At 40.3% G+C, this 19,781-nt stretch overlaps 1 protein-coding gene across 2 annotated transcripts in view; it reads right to left on the reverse strand.

Moving 5' to 3' along the window:
* Positions 1–7,170: 7,170 nt before the first annotated feature.
* The window catches only part of otud7a (OTU deubiquitinase 7A), an 85,050-nt gene continuing 72,439 nt past the window's right edge, over positions 7,171–19,781 (reverse strand). For both annotated transcript variants that reach the window (XM_053641175.1, XM_053641174.1), the window contains 5 exons: positions 17,960–18,087; positions 17,673–17,822; positions 10,307–10,421; positions 9,471–9,555; positions 7,171–9,364 (listed from right to left, as the gene is read on the reverse strand). In XM_053641175.1, the coding sequence (XP_053497150.1) occupies positions 7,847–9,364; positions 9,471–9,555; positions 10,307–10,421; positions 17,673–17,822; positions 17,960–18,087 (1,996 nt within the window). In that variant the 3' untranslated portion in view covers positions 7,171–7,846. The remainder of the gene's footprint in view (positions 9,365–9,470; positions 9,556–10,306; positions 10,422–17,672; positions 17,823–17,959; positions 18,088–19,781) is intronic.

Genomic DNA, 19,781 nt, shown 5'->3' on the forward strand with positions numbered 1-19,781 from the left:
GGTCCACATCTCAACAATTAACCAGTAACTTCAAAATATCTTACAATGGACAGATTTTTCCAAGTTTCTAAAGTTTTCCAAACTTCTCTCAGACCAGGTCACAATTTTAAGGCGCACTCTCAAAAGCTTTCAAAAACCCAGTAAGAAAGCAAAACAAGATGTATGTTGAAACATGCTGCACTGAATTCCATTTGAAATCACACCAAGGCCTCATGTTTCATTCTGTAAGCTTTAAAGGAGAGCTTGGCGCCAGATAAACATCAATATTTATCAGAGGTATTTAAATTCCTCTTTTTTGTCTTGTTACATGAGAGCAGAGACAGATGTGCCTACAACTGACATGAAAGCAAAGATGATAATTAGTGTTTTTGATAAGCACTCATAGGGAAATTATTCCTGTACAAGTGGCAACAGAGATCTCACACTGTGCTTCATTGCCATTCCTATCAAGTGTGTGTTATGTGTGTTGTGTCTGCCGCTAGTGTCTCTGTCTACCATAAATTATAAAAAATACAAAGGGAGGGTATGCATGAAACCTCCCTCCCTCCATCCTTCCTCTCTCCCACACACACACACACACACCCCAGCAGAAAGTGTTTAGCTGTTTCCACTGTGTCTCCTCTCCCCTCTTCCACGTGGCCTCTTCAGTGTCAGCAGGTTCACAGTCTCATTTGATCTCTCACAGTTTAACCAACAATGCTGATTTCAAAAGTTAGATGTTCTTTTTAACTTTGAGTCTGAAGTTACGTTGAGTCAACTTTTATACATTATATATATTTTAATATATTTGACATGTCTCATACCCATAAACAAACATTAAATTAAGACCACTGGCGCTTTTCCACCACAGGAACTTTCCCCAGGAACTAGAGACTTTGGGAGGTACTCTGCGTGTTTCCACCACAGGGACCAGGGTCTAAATTAAGTTCCAGGTAAAATGTTTAGCCATCGCAAAGTCCCTACTCGGGAGGTGGTACTTTTTCAAAAGCCAGGAATTTTGGGGGGTATGACTTAGACGCTGAACATGCTGATTGGTTGAGTGCACAAGTGTCTTTTTTTCAACCACCATTTTTAAAAGTCTGTTGTGGTGTGTACAGTAACTGTTGTTTATTGTGATTTGAATCAACACAACGGAGTTTCTTAAAAAATACGATCGATGGACCGATGACGAGGTTCAGGCCTTATTAAGTATTTATGCTGAGGACGAAATACAGTGGGAACTTGAAACGGTGACCCGTAATGAAAAAGTACACTTAAAATAGCTGATAAAATCAGTTTGCTTATATTAAGTCTAGCATTAAGAGCATTCTGAATTCGCTTTACTACCACTGCTCATCTCTTTTCCAGCGTTTTCTCCACTGTTCATCTCTTTTCCTCTTTAGCAAAGCAATACATCGCAATCAACAGCAGCACAGCTTGAATCTCCTCCATGCTTGTTGTTGTGCAGTGTCGTTATCAGATTTCAGAAAATAGACTGTCTGTTTTTAAAACGCAAACCTTTATCCAAAGATTTAAAAAATTTCATTCTGTGACCAGGAATCGAATCCGGGCCGGCAGTGAGTGCGCCGAATCCTAACCACTAGACCACCAGTTTGGTTGCAGCAAACTCTATTGTTACTGTTTAAAGGTTTGTGTTCCAATCAGAGCCTCCTACGTGTTTTTATGAGCTGAGAAAACATTTTACATCATTAAAATGAGCTTACTTTGTGCCAATAATCAGTTTGATTGTAGCATACTTCGAGGCTTCATATCCTCACCAAGGGTTTGTCATACGTCACTGGACTAATTTGCCTAATCTTCACGGTACTGTAGACCGCGGTGGAAATGCAGACAACAGAGGTCTGGGGGAACCAAATGGTCCCTTGAAAAAGGTTCCTGGGATTAACTGTTCTGGGTAATTTTGGTGGAAATGCAGCTCATGTGAAAACAGCGTGTCATAAAAGCACCAGTCCCTCAGTGAACAGAGACTTTTGTTTTTTTGTACTGGAAAGCGTGACCTGACTCTATCCCCCTGACCCATCTCAGTGTGGTATGAGCTGTGTACAATGGAGCTCAATCTGTGCAGTGCACAAACTAGCACAGCTCATTAAAGCCACAGCCCAGTCACGAGATCCTGCAGTAACATTCACACTACGCACACATGGTAGCATGCCTCCCCCAGACTGTCTCACACTATCCGGCTCTTTCTCTAACAATGCACTAGAGACATACTCACTCATATAATACAGGCTTCTGTACCCAAGGAGACACACATGCACACTCTCATGAACACAAAAGGTCTTATGGCATGCAAATGATGACCTTATCCTTCCCTGGTTTACTTTCATTCACATTCAATTCACATTTTGGATGAACTTAGTCCTGGGCTAATGTCAAACAAAATTTGCACTGCTAATGCCATGAGCCAAAGCATGTAGCAGGCAGATGTTTGGAAGAAAGCTCCACAAAAACTCAATTTAACTTAAAGGAGCTTTTTGTTATTTTTATAGCCTCTGCTGTATACAAGGCAAATTGTAATTGCAATGAAAACACTGACTCCACCCCACCTGTTAAAACTACACATGCTTCAGGGGTTATTTTAAGGAAATAGAACAGAACTGAATGGCTTTTCTTAAGCTGTGAACAGAGGTAATTTCTGGGCCAATTTTTTTTAAACAGAAACCTGAAATAAAACTAGCAAGACTGAATGACAATATTGTGAATAACTGTTTTTACTAATAACTTTAATTATATGATTATTCCAGGTTTTATTACAGACTTACAAGCATGTTTTTAAAATTTCAAAATGTACTATTAAGGGTGACTTTGTATTGCTGACAACTTGTTGTCTATACTGCACTGTACATCTCCTTAAGGATTATTCCCATTGCAATCCATGGGTCACCATGGGAACTCCATGTAAACTCATAAGACCCACATGCGGTATACGAGGTGCCATGAAAATAAATGATATTCCCATTCCCACAACTGAAGGAAAGTTACCTAACTCCAAAATGTCACATGAAGCGCACAGGTCACCATCGTAAAATTTCCATAATAATTGTACAATGCCATGAAATTCCCATAAACTTAAAAAAGCATGTGAGATTCATATTTCAAATGCTAACGCGTAAAAATCTCATTCTAATGTGTAGCCCATGAAACTCCAAATGGAATGTGAATTCAAAATAAGGCACTAATTGAATCTTCCATGGTGTCAGTTTGGCATTGGATTCCAAATGAAAATGTCCAATTAGTATACTCTGTGAATTTTCCGTTAGGGTCAAGATAAAAAAAAAATAGCCAATGTACTAGTTCTAACTTGAAAAGATCTAGTCTTTGTATGTATATATTAGGTGTGTGGGGGCGTAGAGGCTTAGAGGTTTGCACAGAGTTTGCATGTTCTCTCTGTACTTCAGGGGATTCCTCCAGGTACTCCGGTTTCCTCCCCGACTCCAAAGACATGCTTTGTAGGCTGACTGGCGTCTCTAAATTGTCTGTAATGTGTGAATGGGTGTGTGAACATGTGTGTGATTGTACCTTGTGATGGGCTGGCACCTCTTGTGCACTGAGTCCCCTGGGACAGGCTCCAGTCTCCCCGCAACCCTGTGTAGTATAAGCAGTATAGAAAATAGATGGATGGATGGATATTAGGTGTATAATGCAATGCTACTATCTATATCTGTTTAGTGTTCAAAATATTTGTATCTGTATTCAAATTTTAAAACCAAATTGGATATTACCTAACCTAGCAGGGGTTTTGTTTTCTTTTTTGAGGGGAAGGGGGGGGGTCTCTTTTTTCTTTTTGTTTGTTTGTTTCTCTCCATGATATTTTCTACCAAATTTTGTTGGGTTCCCAAAATATAAACAAACCAGTAGTCTATTTTAAACCACCACAACCCTGATCAGACAGTTACTAAGGACAAATAAATGAACATTGTAGATGCATCTTGTTAGTGAATGTGGTCTTTCTTTGTCCCTCAAGCTTCATATCTCACTGCTTGGTCATGCCCACAAGTTTCATATCTGACCGTTCATGTACATGAAATTATAAACCTCCCTCTCGTGCAACTTTTTGGTTGCAACCTTTAGGATGCACACCTCTATTCTCTTCACCTCCACCTATTCATATCTGTATTTGTATCAGTTTAGAACACATTATCTGTTCATTTCAAATTGTGGGTATGTACAATCAAGTCTTTAGTGCTGACACGTCATAAGCACTCTATCAAGCACATACTCCCACTATCAGTAGTGCATTATATCATAAGTGTCTTCCCTGCTATGGAATTCTGTGTTGTGTCTATATTAGTGGCTGTATGGATAAGACTGGCCACTTAAAGCCCTTACAAAACCCTTAATGAGTAAGAGGTGATGGTGAGGTCGCTCAGTGTTAAGCCGATTATGATAATGATGATTGAGTAATTCGCTGTCTCTTTTGAACCTTGAGGTAAAATGTTGTTAAAACATTAGACTGCTGCCATACAGAGTATAATAGCAGCATACCATGAAACCACAGACAATGATTGATGTTTCCATGTCTCAGCATTCTTGTGTGTATTGTTTTTTTTAAACATCGTAAAACACAATTTTATTTAAAGACACTAAAATATCTTTGCACATAAACAAAAGTTTGTGTTTGGTAACGTGAGTGCATTAAGCTCCTGTTATTCTGGTTCTTCTACTAAATTCTGAGTGAGCATATTAGCATGCGAAACAAGTGGTAAAACCCAAGTTTCCAAATGAAAGCCCTTGTGCAAAAGCAAGGATGCATTTCAGAACAAAGATACTACACTGTACTGTATAATTTAGCATCTTAAATTCCAAACTATCCATGTTTTCCATATGCATGTATGGAATGTGGGTTTATGCATACAGCATGACATAGAGAAAAGAGTTTATTGTCAGCTACTGAGCCACAGGGCAGTTGTGAGGCAGGTGATCTGTAAGACAGCTGCTGAGTGTAATTTTCTATCTGTAGCTGTCAGGCTTGAACTGAAATGCTGCAGGATTGTGGGTCAAAATGCATAGGGTGTATAATGCTGTAGTCTATTTTCACTCCATGTGATCAATTACAGTATGTGAGCAAGCAGACAGTCTAATCTGGCTCTTATATTGACTGAAAACATAGCTCGTCCTAGCTCAAATTACAGGACAATGAGGAAAATGACACAGACATACACATAGGAAAACATACACATAAACACCCACACACTCTGCCATACTTGCATACAATAAAGAGAAGGCACAGTCAACAGTGTTAACAACAACTAATCTTGTTTTGTTCTTTTCCTGTTTCCTCCTACTATTTACATCAGTACATAATGTGCAAATTAATAATTTAGTGTAAAACTGTCAAATGAATATAAAATCATATTTTACAATTCTAAAACGGTGCAAGTCCATGATTCTGTCACATAGAAAGGAGGAAGAGGATGGCACATAGAAAGAAGGAGCAAGAAAACTCAGTGGGGAGAACATAGGATCCAGGAGAGACAGACACACCCCAGAAAGCAATGAGAAATGCTCTCATATTCGGCACTCGCCTGAAGAACAGGAGCAGTAGGAGAGAACTTCACTTTGCCCATGCTTACACAGGGGTTAGCAATAATGATACTGTTAGGCCTTCTGGTGCTTCGAATGGCAGAGGAATCAAGACCTTCCTAGTACACAAAGCAAGTTATGTTTTAGAGTTACAAGACGCCTGCTGTGATGTGGCTATTTGCCATAATATACAACATACATAACACCTTTGTTGCTGTTAATTATGTCTTTTTAACAGTAGTGGCTCATCCATAGGGACAGGTGGGGCAGAGCCTAGCCAAACATAACTGTTGCAAATGGATGTTAACCTTGCAATACTTATGACCTCTTTTAAGTGACCAACAATTAAATAAACAAAATGCATTTGACAGATACAAGCTAATGTTCCATTAATTAGCTCCCCTTTCTAGATGTGATGCAATCTTGGAACAGTGTGCTCAGTGCTCCATTTAGCTCCATAGAGTTGTTATTATTGCACATAGTGGTAAAAAATGGAAACTACAAGCGCAAACTTAGACCCATTGGGGCAGCAATCACTCTGCCCCATGCTTACTCTATGAATGCATTGTTTATGAGCATCAGACAGGACAGTTAATGATATTACCCCTTCTGTGTTTGTCTCATACTGTGACAACAGCTACAAAATCTACACCTGCTGTATCAGAATTTAATTTCTTTTTTTCTTTTTTTTTAATACATTTGAAAGTAAGTTATCAAATTGAACACTGCCATCTTTTAGTCCATGGGTTTTTTTTTAGTCCTTTCCCTGATCAGAAATGGTTTGACTAGCAAGTTTAATCTAGAGTTTTATCTGGCTATCTACATAAATAACTAGGTTGTTAATGTGTCTTTGGAGCGAAATTATCAGCAAACAGAAACCATCATAACCATACTTAGTTTGTTGAAGTTCATTCATGTCTTGTCGACTCACATTTGCCCATTATGGGGTTACTCTAAAAAAAAATCACTATATAGTAGCTTATAGTCAAGTGTCATTTAATTTTGTTTGAGGTTATGTTGTTATTAATGTTGTCCTACCCCACCAAAATCTATGGTCACAAGCCACTCCTGCTTGTTAATTAAAATTTAAATCCAATTTAGTTCTAATATGCTGAAAGTGATCTTAATTTTTAAATTTAGTGATTCAATTTGGGGATTCATACTACTATACACATTGAACACAGTACCTGAGAAAGTCAAATATAGGAGAATGTTTTTGGCACAGATTTCTTTAGGACAAACGCAGGTGGGTCTGTTGATAGATTGACATGTGTGTGCTTGTGGGTTACAGAACAAATGATGAGCAACAGCCACAACCTACAACACACCAATGTGTAACCAACACTGACAAACATCACAGAGTTCCATTTGCTTTCACTTTTAGGACACTACACTATAAAGGTGTATAAAGGTTTGTATTCCATCATATTGTTACTCTTGCATTGTATAAATTTGTCAGTAGTAGTAGTAGTAGTAGTAGTAGTTTATTTTACAGAAGCCATTTGCTACCGAGAATGTGATATATTGCAAAACACAGATAGGAATAAATGGCACTGTACTGCATCAGATGGTTCAGAGGAGAGTTTAAATGGAATGCAAACCGATGTACACGAGGTCTAGTCATGTGCTGCGCAATCAAAAGCATGTTACATACCATGCAGCACACTTTGATTTGCCACAAATTAAATTTCAGGACAATCTTCTTACATCCAGGCAGATAAAATCACACTCATTTCTGCATAAAGACAATACACTATGGCTGACATTAAGAATGCATAGATAAAAAGGGGAGGGACTGCGCTCATTACCAAACTTATTGCTTTTTAAAAACTTCCATGTTTATCAATGGTTGTTCCTCCCATTTGAATTATTTTCAAAGCAGAAAGATGTCACTTGCTATTGAGATATTGATTGAAGTATTGCATTCAAATGAGTTACCCAGTAGCTTTTGGAGAGCTCAGAGGTAACTGACATATGCTTTTACATCTCTTTCAGCTAGTACTAGAAATTTTATATTACAGACTGAGCAAAATGCACAGACATGAGCTTTTACTCTAGAACAAGTAAAAGAATGTAAATTTGGACAAAAAACAAACTGACAAATAAAATGACAGCACAATCTCTGGCCAAACTGCAGTGTCATTTTGCTATTGAGAGAAAAGTAACAAGATTACAAGGAGATCATTCTTAAATAGATTAGAAAACGGTATGCCAGTATTTGTCTATTACTCGCATAGTGCAGAGGGTGATGATGTCACTGCTGTCTTTTAATCACACACACACACACATCAGTGATGAACTGCATGTGTGTGTATGAGCGGGGCTATCCAGGCCGGTGTCCTTTGCCCTCCTTTTCCCTGCGTTTCAGCTCCTCTCTGTAGCAGTAGGAGCAGTAGTTCTCTGTCTCTGGCCTGCCATAAAAGGAGCAGTTCTCCCTCTTGCAGCGCTTCTGCTGAAAGCAGTACATGGGGCAGGTTCCACTGCGGATCTTGGATTTGTCATGGTTGAGCCAGGAGTGGGGTGTGAGTTCCTCGTCAGCAAACTCCAGACTGTCCCGGATATGGCTTGCATTAAAGCCATTGGTGTATGTGTGAGATTTGTGCTCACCGGCCATGCCGTACGGTACAGAGTCTCCACCATGGACGGCGCGAATCCCAGACATGCGTGCTGGACTATAGCTCTGAGAGGACAGTGAGCGGTTCTGTTGCGGATACGTGGCACAGGTCTTCAGCATCCCCACTGGAATTTTATAGGGATCATCCTGGTAGCTGGAGGACTGCGTGTTGCTATCTCTCAGGTGGATGACACTGTGCCTCTGGATGGGTGGTGTATGGCTATAGTGGGCGGACACCGGGATAGGTTCGTGACGCTTAGCACCTTGACTGGGGGAAGAGAAGGGGACAGGTGACATGGACGAGCATGGGAGACTGGGAGTCGGGCTGCCATTAGGGATGGGAATTGGGGACGCAGCAAGGGTAGGGCTATTCCTTCCCTGGCCCTTTAGTGTATGGATATGGCTGGGATGCAGAACAGGTGAGCAACTCTCAGGGGGGGAGCTGTCCGAGCGCTCTCTCTGTAATGTGCTCTCCTGTTCAGGCTTTTTGAGGGTTCCATTGGTCTGGGGCTTTTTCTCAGCCTCAGCTTTCCTCTTTTGTTCCTGCTCAGTGCTGAAGCGCTCCTGCGCACTGCTCAGATAGTAGCTGATCATCTCTTCATGAAATTGATGCCGGTGGCTGGTCAGCAATAAACCAGCAAAGATGAACTTACGCTCACCTTGCATGGCTGCACGAAGGATGTTCAGGCTCAGCTTGACATCTGTGCTGTACTTCCAGTTGTCCAGAGTCCGCTCATCTGGGTTTTTACCTGAACTGGCCTGTCTTTCTCCAGAGGAGTTACCTGAAGCTCTATCAGTAGGAGATGGGCTGGTTGCTTTCTCAGAGGATGATGTGCTGGTAGATTGGCCCGACTCCTCTTTGCTCCCTTTGCGTGTTTTGGATTCCTTCTTCTTGGGCTTCTGTTCACTGCTCTCCACAGCACGGCCATTCGCTATGGTGGACCTACTGATTTTGCCATGTACCAGACCACCCAAACCACCCATGTTCTTCTTCAGCTTGATGCCTAGAGTCTTGCTAAAGCTGCCCAGCTTGTTGGCTACTGAGTCGGCACGAGCTTTGTCTTTCTCCTTGTGCTGCTTGTCCTTGTCTTTCTCTTTGCTAGTCTTGCCATTGTTGAGGTTGGAATTGCTGCAGACTGACTCACGGTCCGAGTCCATGGATTCGGCCAGAGACTGCACATCTTCACCTGCTGATGCGGTGGGTGACTCGGGTTGAGCAAGGGGAGCCTATAATAGACAGAGGGGTGAATCAAAACACACTTTCTGTAACCCTGTGTATCAACCATGGAACTGGAGCAACCCAATGATTTTAAGAGATTAATTCCTTACGCACTCGTGTCTCTGATGGTATTCGAATCCATGTTACATTCATATAACTGTGCAGGAGGTTTAGCTTTGCTTCCAATGAGAGGATGAGACTAAAAGAAAAAAAAGGAGAAAGGGTAGTGTATCTCACACTTTCACACATGACTTACATCTGATGAATGCTGACTTTTTTCTCCTCTGAATGGATAGAGGGAAATTCCTTCAAGGGAAATTATGCAATTCAGAAGAAACTAAAGAACTTCTTGTATTAAGCCATTTATAGATTATACAGTAGTTTCAGTTAATTCTTTAGCCTCTTAAATTCCTAAAGAACAACTGGTTCAAATGATATCCAGTTTTAAGTAATGCAAAAACTATAACTCACACAACCACAAGATAGACAAAACAGTAAATAATCTTAATAAACAGTATAGGAAATGATGAAATAGTTATTTCACTGCTTTCATTTCAGCATCGATGTTTGCTTTAAATCTTTGTACATCCTGATGTGATCTTTGTCTACTTTTTTCGAATGAAAATATCACATTCAAGTCATTTCATCATTGAGAAATTCAATATCTCCACTGGGTTATATAAATATGTGGCAATCTTTCAGATGAGTGAATGCTGTTTTTTTTTCAGTATAGTAGGGACTTTAACTATGCACGGTGGCTTGTGTTCGCGTTTCTCTCTACTGGAATTCTGATGACCAGATTTTGTCCGGCGAAATCCCTTACGTGGGGGATAGCACGAACAGAGCTTCCCCTCTTTAAGCACTTGGTGACAGAGTGAGCCAGCCAGCAGAGCCCTTAAGCCCCTGGGTAGTCATGGGCCAGAGAGATGGAAGGGATTGAAGGATCTTACTTTGCCAGTTTGGCGTTGTCGTTGTCGTCCCTCCCCCACTCCCAGTCTCTGCCTGGGTCCACCGCAAAGTGCAAGGATAAAAGCTTGTGCTCGGAGTCTGTCAGAGGGATGACGGCTGTGACAGAGAGGAGAGAAGAACTGCAGCCTTAGAAAGGAAGTTTGTCAAAAGTACAGTAATGAAACAGATACAGCAGGCAACTGTGGGACTGTCTATAAAGATAGCTGACAAACACATGTGCACTGGTTGTATTGTGCATCGCCTCGACACTTAAAATCTCTGACTCTCCTGCCACCTAACTCACACATTTTCTTCTTATGCTTTCCTGGACATTTCTCATCAAGCCCAGTAGACACACATTCAAATGAGAAGAGAAATACTGTGAAATTAGAAAGTGAAAAGAGCAAGGATAGGTTAGGATAAAGTTAACCACAGAGATGTTTTAATAGAGTTGGAGAGAGACAGAGAAATTAGGACTGGTGAGAAATACACACAGGACAATCCAGTCCATGTTTTCAAACACACACACACACACACACACACTCTCTCTCTCTCTCTTTCTCTCTCTCTTTCTGGTAGAACATAAATCTCTTCTCTCACAGTAGCTCTGACATTTGCCAGTAATGAGTGAGAACACTGCCTCACTCTGACTCATTTAAACAACACTATGGGTGTAATCTTTCCTCTGGTGAAAGACACAGACAAACAGTGGTGTATGGCAGAGAAACAGACAGACCTAGGTGTGTCAAGTGTGAGGTCTGAAGTAAAAAGAAAGTCAGATACAGCAGCAAAAGACACACCTACTTCACTCTTGCTGAGCTCTTTGTCAGCTCATGGGCACAGTTTTGACCTGAAACTATAGCAAGGCTGTAACGACTCAGTCTGACATGCAAATAACTGTTAGGATTTCGTGTACATATACAAACTACACTTCAGTATATAAAAGCTACAGCCATAATAAGAGTTTTATTATTAACACTGTGGACCATAAATAAGCAATAAATTAGTCTGCTTACTGTAACTGTGCTAAGGGATCACATCATTAATGAAATAAAATGTATTTTCACACACTGGACTTATAAACCCAGGCTGACAGATACAGATATATTTGATACGGATAATCTCCAACATGTTTGGGTTGTACTGCAGGGTCAAAATAAACATTTTTTGACCGTGGCTCTGCAATACCACTCCAAGTGGCGGCGGTCCAGGATGTGAGAGCAAGCCAAAGCAGATTGCAGAAGGGACAGCACATGCTGTATAAAGTGGCACACACATGCACAAATAATGCACACATACAAACAAGAATGTATACATATATGCTCCCAAGCTCCTGAACAAAGATGTGTTTCACACACCCACTTTCCTCACACAGTCTCCACTAGAACAGGGTAAGACAGCGGACATGGGGTCATGCACCCCCCCTTCCACACACACACACACAGCCTCAGCCTATATAGTGTTTCCATTTGATCCCACTCCAGAAGCAAACACCAGCCCTGCCAGTTCTGCAGCAGGGGACCCTAGTGTAACATACCGTATTCACTGGCCCTGCTGGTAGCTATAGTGAGCTGTCCTCGACTGACCTCGACCACATGCATATGCACTCTGATGTCACTGAGCTGCCGGTACACTAAAATGAGAGTTTCCTGAAATATTAGCAGCCGCGAGACAGGACAGACAAAGCGACAATGGAAAAAAAAATAGAGAACTTAAAGCAGCTTTAATTCAGTGATGACTGACCAGCATCGGTGGGCTTCTGATACAGTGGAAGTGGCGAGAGATGGATGCATTATACAAGCAGAAGTTGCTGACAGATGACATGCTTATGGGCTTTGGCACCCGATATCATACAGCAACTTCCAATTCCTGTGGTTCCCTGGTACAGGATGACGTATGGTGTGTGTGTGTCTCGCTGCACAGTGCGGCGCTGCTTGTGGAAAATTTAGGGAGTGTTTATAAAGATTTGGAGTGCAGATCTGTCATAAGAGCTGCGGTATGTGTAATATAAACCTATTGAAAACATCTCAAAGCTCAAAGGCATTATTTTTTAAATACCCTTGCTCTAGTGGATAATATTAATCATTGCATATGGGCACAATTATATTTCTTTATATTTCTTCATTATTTCTATATTTCTTTGGCCTGTGTTGTTTGAATGATGGTGTAAAATTCTGATTATCAACCTGAATTCACAGCTGTGAATATAACCTGAATATAAGTTTTTATCTTTGACACATGTATTCCACCACACTCTTTTTCACCTTCACACACACACACACACACACACACACACACACACACACACAGTATACAAAATCCCTGCTGTCAAGCATTAGCCTCATTGCTCAGTTGAAGCAACCTGGATGTGTTGAACAGGAAGTGTCATAAAAGTGTGCGCCAAAATGCTCCCCTTTATAGGACGATCAGTTTAAGGGCCAATCTTCGATGCCAAGGAAAGCCTGCAGGTCTTTTAAAAATGAGTCTCGAAATAGCAGCTGAGGTTTGGTGTGGGTGGACTCTACTCACTCAGCGTCTACAGCACTGGGTACCGCACACGACATTGGCAGATTAAAGCAGGACTGGTGCAGGCTTACACAGGGACACCATTCAGCTCCAGAAAGAGGGAGGAAGGGTATCTATATTACAGCCGGATACACCTGAGAGTATAAACACCCATCAGCAAGATGAAGACCCGAAATGAGTGTAGGTGCAAAAACAAGAGGTGCAAGATTAACATTCCACTGAGCTGGTGCATCCACAGCTGTGTAAATGGAATGTGTGTGAATGTGAAGGGGAAGACACGGAAGGGGGGGGCTATCACAAACGCTCAGAGATGAACGGAGTCTCAGTGTTCTTGGGGAAACTGCTGGCACCTGAACACACAGTGGATGGACAGACGCTGCTTGGCATGCCTAAGTGGAAGAAACAGGATGGAGGGAGAGAAGAAAAGATCACCGGGCCAGGCCAAAATGAAAGACACAATGCAGCTTCCACACAAGAGCAGAGACAAAAAAGAGCAGGACATTGTACTGATTTGTTAGCTTAGGTTGATGTGCTCTAATTAGCAATGGAAGACAAGCTCTCAGAGAAACGAAGTAAAAAGTAAGAATAAATATGGGGAAAATGAGTCAGAGGCATCAGTGGAAGAAGCTCAGGTTCCGTGTGTGTGCTTGTTTGTGTGTGGATTCTGGGAGTGTGGGGCCTCATGGCTCTGTCTACACTATACTACAGATGACCTCATTGAACTCAGAGAATAGCAGCCTCTCCTGCACTCAACAACAAAACTAACACCCACGAACTGTTTCAGTTTCTGCCTGTGTCTGCCCTGTCAAGCTCACACTACTCCATTGATTTCTCCCACTCAAGAGGTATCAGTTTCTCACAAGTCTCACACCACATACATAAAGAGGTGCAATAATAACAAGGTGCTGTGAGATGGCGTCAGTTCAGAAGGCTACTATGGTGAGAGGCTCCTTCATCCTGGAGTAGTGCAAGTGCACTGAATTCCTCTAATTTCAAGCTTCAAATCCATCTGCCATACAAGAGCACCAGGGAACTGGTGGCACATAAGAGCTGCTTCATGCAACACAGAGACAGTAAGACACTGCCATCTACTGGATACTGACCAAGCAAAGTGACTGCATTCAGGAAAAACGTACAAAGCACCAAGCATTCAGCCATATATTTATGTGAGCAGTAGGTAACTGTACCTACTACATACAGTGCCCTCCAGAATTATTGACGTCCTTTAGAAAAATGAGCAGAAATGACTGAAAGTAAAAATTTACACATAAAACTGTCATTCAAAATTCAAAACAGCAGAATGTATTTATCTTTGCGCTAAAACATCATTCTCATTTGAACTATTCTCTAGGGGGAAAAATTATATCCCTAAGGAATATTTTAAATAAATGCAGAGAAAGTGTCATTAAAAAAAAAACACTTTTATATTTAATTTGCTCTCAGTCCTGAGAGAATCTGTTGCCCTTACCCAGTCCTGGTTCACTAGGGTATAAATACTTAAGCAATTAAAAATACCATTAAGTACAGTTAGGGCCATGACAAAAAGATTAAGTTTTTGGGTTTGGGAAATTTGCCAGGAATTGGAATTCAGGTTTGGGATATTTGCCAGGAATAGGACCCATGAGTATAGCACAGTACACAGTGAGGAGGATGGTGAAGGAGGGGGAAAATAGATTCACAGTTGCACAGTTTAGTTGACTCTTTGGTGATTAGGTTTTGAAATGAATTGTCAAATATATCCTTTTCAGCAAATGGTTCTGAAGCATTGCAAGAAAGAAGCCTTTCCTGAGAGCATCACAAAATGCATCACCTGATCTTAACAAAGCTTTACCAGAACTATAATTGGCATCATGTTTCAGTTGAGACCAAAATCAAACACTTCAGTCATGGACAGCATCAGCAGATTTGGCCACAAAATGGGACTGCATACAAGGAAAAGCACCTGATTGACCACTGTAAAGTATGATGCTGTATCAGTTTTCTTTGAGGCTGTTTTTTTGGTTGTTGGTTCAGGGGCTCTTGTAAAGATTGATGGCATCATGAATTCTGCTATGTACCAAGATATTTCAGCTCACAACCTGGGTGCCTCTGCCAGGAGGTTCAGACCTGGGCATAGATAGAGCTTTCAACAACATGAACTGCCAAAATTACTTCCAAATAAACACAGAAATCGTTACAGAACATATCTGTCTCAGTCTCTGGATTTGAACCCTACTGAAAACCTGGGGTCTGTACTGAAGTCCACATGCACAAACCTAAGAATATTTATAAAGGAGATTAAAATCTTCTGCATGGGATCATTGTTGGCCAGAGAGATGGAAGTGGGAGTGGAAAGCCATATTACTGGGAAATCACATTCACTGGGTCTAAAGAACATTTTTCTATTTTAAATATATTTATTCCATATTTAGAATCCCTTCCTCCAGCCCTTCTTTATCTAACCCATCTAACTATTTAGCAATGTGGCTGTAAACAATTAACTCCATAGCTATTTGCACCCTTCAACCAGAACTGGCAAACACACACACACACACACACACACACACACACACAACTCACACATATATAAATATATGCATTATCAAAAGTGATTATCATAAGAGCTTTAAAAAATAATGGCGCTGCTATTCAAAATGTTAATACACCCTGTATTAACATTTTTAACATTATTAGTATGGATCTGAACCCCAGAAGAAATCAGTCCACAAGTGCAAATGAAATATTCTATCTGAAGGAAGGTCCAAAATCCTTTACAATCATCTCCAAACTTGTTAGACATTACAGGAAGACACACAGTGCTGTTACTCTCTACAGGGTAGCTTTCACCAAACATTAACTGCAGGGGTGCTGATACTGTTCGTACAAAAAATAAAAAATCCACTGCACTGCTCAAAAATGTTGTGTTAATATAAAATGATACAACATCCCTACATGTTCATGCTCAAAAATCACACATACATTTCTGCATATTTTCATGAAAGGTGCCAATAATTCTGAAGCTTTTGGCAAATGATGCTTTAGAACTATCATAAGGCAGGTTATGTGTGTTGCCCTGGTAATAGATCTGTCCCTATGATAGCAGCTTTGCACACCAACATCTGCCCAGTGTCAGCTGGAATTATGATGTAAAATTCTTCATCATTCAGATAACAAATGACTTTGGAGCGACATTTTCAATTTTCTGTAACTATGCTCCTATATTGCTCTTTTTCTTCGTCTGTGAAAGAGAAAAGTAATTAACAGGGTCACACGGAAATCCTCCAAAGTATTGTGTGGAGTTTATCCTTATCCTGAAGATATGGAACTTAAAAATTACATAAACTTGGTGATTATGGCTTATTATCTGAGTACCAGAGGATTAAAACCACATGACTGGAATGCTGCTGTAATATTGTAATTATTTTAGAGGCCCATTTAGATTAGGCCCATTTTGAATTTGAATAGCCAGTCAATCAAATGTGCTTTTCAGCAAGAGCACTGACCACTTTAGAAAGTTGCATCTACTCAAACAAATCCACTCTGGCCATTTCATATTTTCTTTTACCCTCCACTTCTCCCTAGCTGAAGGCCACTCCATGCTGACTGAAGTCTGAAGGAATGTCTCCTGAATAATTGATTGTAGGTAATTAGATCTAGATCTGCATTATTCGTTGGGGATGACACCAGGATTGATCTGATTTTCTGCTCCTGAATCATGCTCGCTAATTTGAACAGAATCAATGTTGCAGGAACTATGCTTGAATGTCATCTGCCCAGCACCCCACTTTCCCCCCCATTTCCCCAACCACACCCCACATCACATGTGCCTATCTGACAGACTGGAGCACTCTTAGACATTTAATTTTGCTGTCTAGGGCTTGCTAGATCATTATCCCTAGCTTCATCATTTAGTTATAGTGCACTTTATCCATCATGTGTGCCTGTTAGGCTGGTACATCTTGGTCTGAGTGCTCTCTGTAATCTAATGATCATTTTACTTCCAAAACTGATTCTGTACTTTGCTGTGTGGTTTGTCTTGAAAAATCATGAAGTAGGAAAGTATACATTTCTGAAGGAGAACTGCCTACTGTCCCTTATATTAAGCCAAAGGTCTGGATAATTTCCTATATTGTGAAAAGGTAATATAAAAGGAAACTCATATGGCTTCATGACAGTAAACAATGAATCAGCATATTTCTGCATAGACTTGGACAGCAAACAAAAGATTACAAAAGAATGATTTCACATAAAATGTCTGCTTGTATTGACATGTGAAATACTTCTCTTGTTGAGAAAGCATTTAATGGTCTGTTTTACTGATATTAATTACTAAATAAAACTTTATGAATTATATCTGGTAACAAAAAGGCACTTTGCAATACTTCGTTAAGAGTATTTAGGCTTGATTTTCAGAAAATCAATACAAAATACTAAAATGTCTGAACAGAATAAGATATTGGTAATAAATATGTATTAATATGTATTTCCAGATGTTATATTGGATCATCAAACAAACCACATTTGTAAAACTTTAAGCCTTCAAGCAAAAAAAATGTGTGTTCTGCACTAATGTTCAATTCCACAGGTCCCCTTTATAAATGATGTTCCCAAATAGCTGCCCTTCTCACATACGACATACTGACAGACTCTTAGTCTACATTCACTCTCTGTTCGGTATTCTCTATTCAGCTTTTGATCTTTCTGTCCATCGTTTCTCTTCTATTTTTTTCAAAAATCTAAAAAAACTTGAAAGAAAATGTAATTGTGAACATAATGGTCCCGTAATAATAATCTTTTAAAAAATTTTTTTTAAATCTGACTGTTACAGAAATGCTTAATTGTCTGTGCTCCTCGGTTACTTACCTTGCTCTCTCTGCTGGTCTCTCTGCTCCATAGAGACCAGAGCAGAGAAGTGAGCCTGGTCATATGCCAGCACCAGTGGAGAGCAGTGGCATCGGTTGGGTGGCACCTCTAGGGGAAGATAGAGACCTCCAAAAGGGATGGGTGCAAAAGCTGTAAAGAAAAATGAGGTATAAAACTGATGTAAGCATGCATTTCAGCTGAGTGAAGTGTGAATATTTAGAGAAAAATAATAGGTTTCCGTGTGCCAGGGAGTTGTGTAGTATGTTAGCCTGTGTGTGTGCTGGCACCTTCTCCCCCAGAGTCTCGGAGCATGGTGTCAGCCACCACCACGATGGGCCTCCTCAGCACATGAGCCAACACAAACACATGGAATTCCTCCAGACTCTCATAGACAGGGTCCTCTGAATTATCCACACTGCAGAACACAAAGGCGCACAAAAGTACTGTTACTCTTTGTATCACATCATTCTGATTTAAATTTATTTAGGTTTGTTTTTTATATGGTCATGTACAGAATTATTGGCACCCTCCATGAAAAAAAGCAAAAATTTATATATAAAATGAATGATATGTAATGAGTGACCTTTGGGCTCTTGTGTTTACTCCGTCATCCTCCTCACTGTGTGGAGGGACAGAGTGATTATGGGTCCAATTCATGGCAAATGTCCTACTCTTTCAGATGTGTAAAATGTTTTGTTATTGCTCTACTTGTGCTTAATTACATTTTTAACGGCATGTTTGTTTGTTTTTAGATCCATTACTCAGTTTGTGCAGGCCAATAACCATCTGTCTCTTTTGTGTTGAAAGTTCTTTTGTTTTTTCCATGGTAATGGATTACAAAGGAATTTTACAACCTCATATTTATACCCTCTGAAAACATAACATGGCTAGGTACAGATGGTAGAGGTTTAGGTAACCAATAAATAAAGGGTACCAATAATTCTAGAGTTGCCTCTATCTTACAAACTGCACTTTGATTAAAGGGAGAAAAATCCAAAGGAGATGCATAAGCAAACCCCAAAAGAGCCTTGTGTTGGTAGTTCTTGATCAAACTAGAGGTCAAAGCAGTTTTCCACTTGAAACAGCACTATTTCACACATTCTTTTTTTCATCCTGTGCTGACTGAACAGCTTTAAAAGAGGTTATCCCTGGGTGTCTGACGTCTAACACAAGCTGTAACATTTAAGAAAGAATAAAAGGCTCTAAGCTTAGCTACAAAAGCTGCATCTGTGTGTATACCATAATGAGAGGTGAAGAGAGGGAGGAGGAGGATGGGAGGATGAGAAAGCAAATAAGAGAGAGAGAATTTACTTACAGCCCCTGTTTGCCCCTTTATGGGAATTTAGCAAAATTAAGTCCTCCCACACTTCCACACACATACTCACATAAACACTCATAAACATACTAAACACACCCAAAGCAGTACTGCCAAACTCTAATGAAGAGTCTTTTAATAAAATCCCCCTATCGTCCAATTTACATGCACATTGCTCTCTAGGCTGCTATTTGTGCTATCATGATTAATAATCATCACACAGCACAATTCATCACTCCTTTAACTGAACTTATTCTCTTCCCCATTCGCAGCAGCAGCTTTTAAATGCTGTTTTTTTGGTAACAGGTCTATATGTTTCATATGCTTGATTAATGCCATAATGGAAACAAAAAATTATACTAACTGATGGAACAGAAGAAAATGAGCATTTGTGTGATGTTTACTACTTTGGGTATTTTTTTATCAAAACAATAAAATTGTGCTTAAACAATGATCCAGTTTTCACACAGCACATTATGCAAGCTTGCTTATAATCCTAGTCAGGAATCCATAAATGGAGGGATCAGCATCAATAAAGACGTTTACATAACAATTATGAATCAACGAAGATGTACACACTCAAGCCAACCAGGACAGCCAGGAACCTTGGGGTGACTTTTGATGACATATGACCTTTACAACAACAGCACGGTCCTGTAGGTTCATTCTGTATCACATCAAGAAAATCAGACCCTTTCACACCGAACAGGCTATACAGCTACTAGTTCAGGCTCTTGTCATATCAAAACTGGACTACTGCAACGCATTACTCACGGGCCTCCCAGCCAGCTCCA

This window comes from Ictalurus furcatus, chromosome 14 (genome assembly GCF_023375685.1).
Source record: "Ictalurus furcatus strain D&B chromosome 14, Billie_1.0, whole genome shotgun sequence".
NCBI lineage: Eukaryota > Metazoa > Chordata > Actinopteri > Siluriformes > Ictaluridae > Ictalurus > Ictalurus furcatus.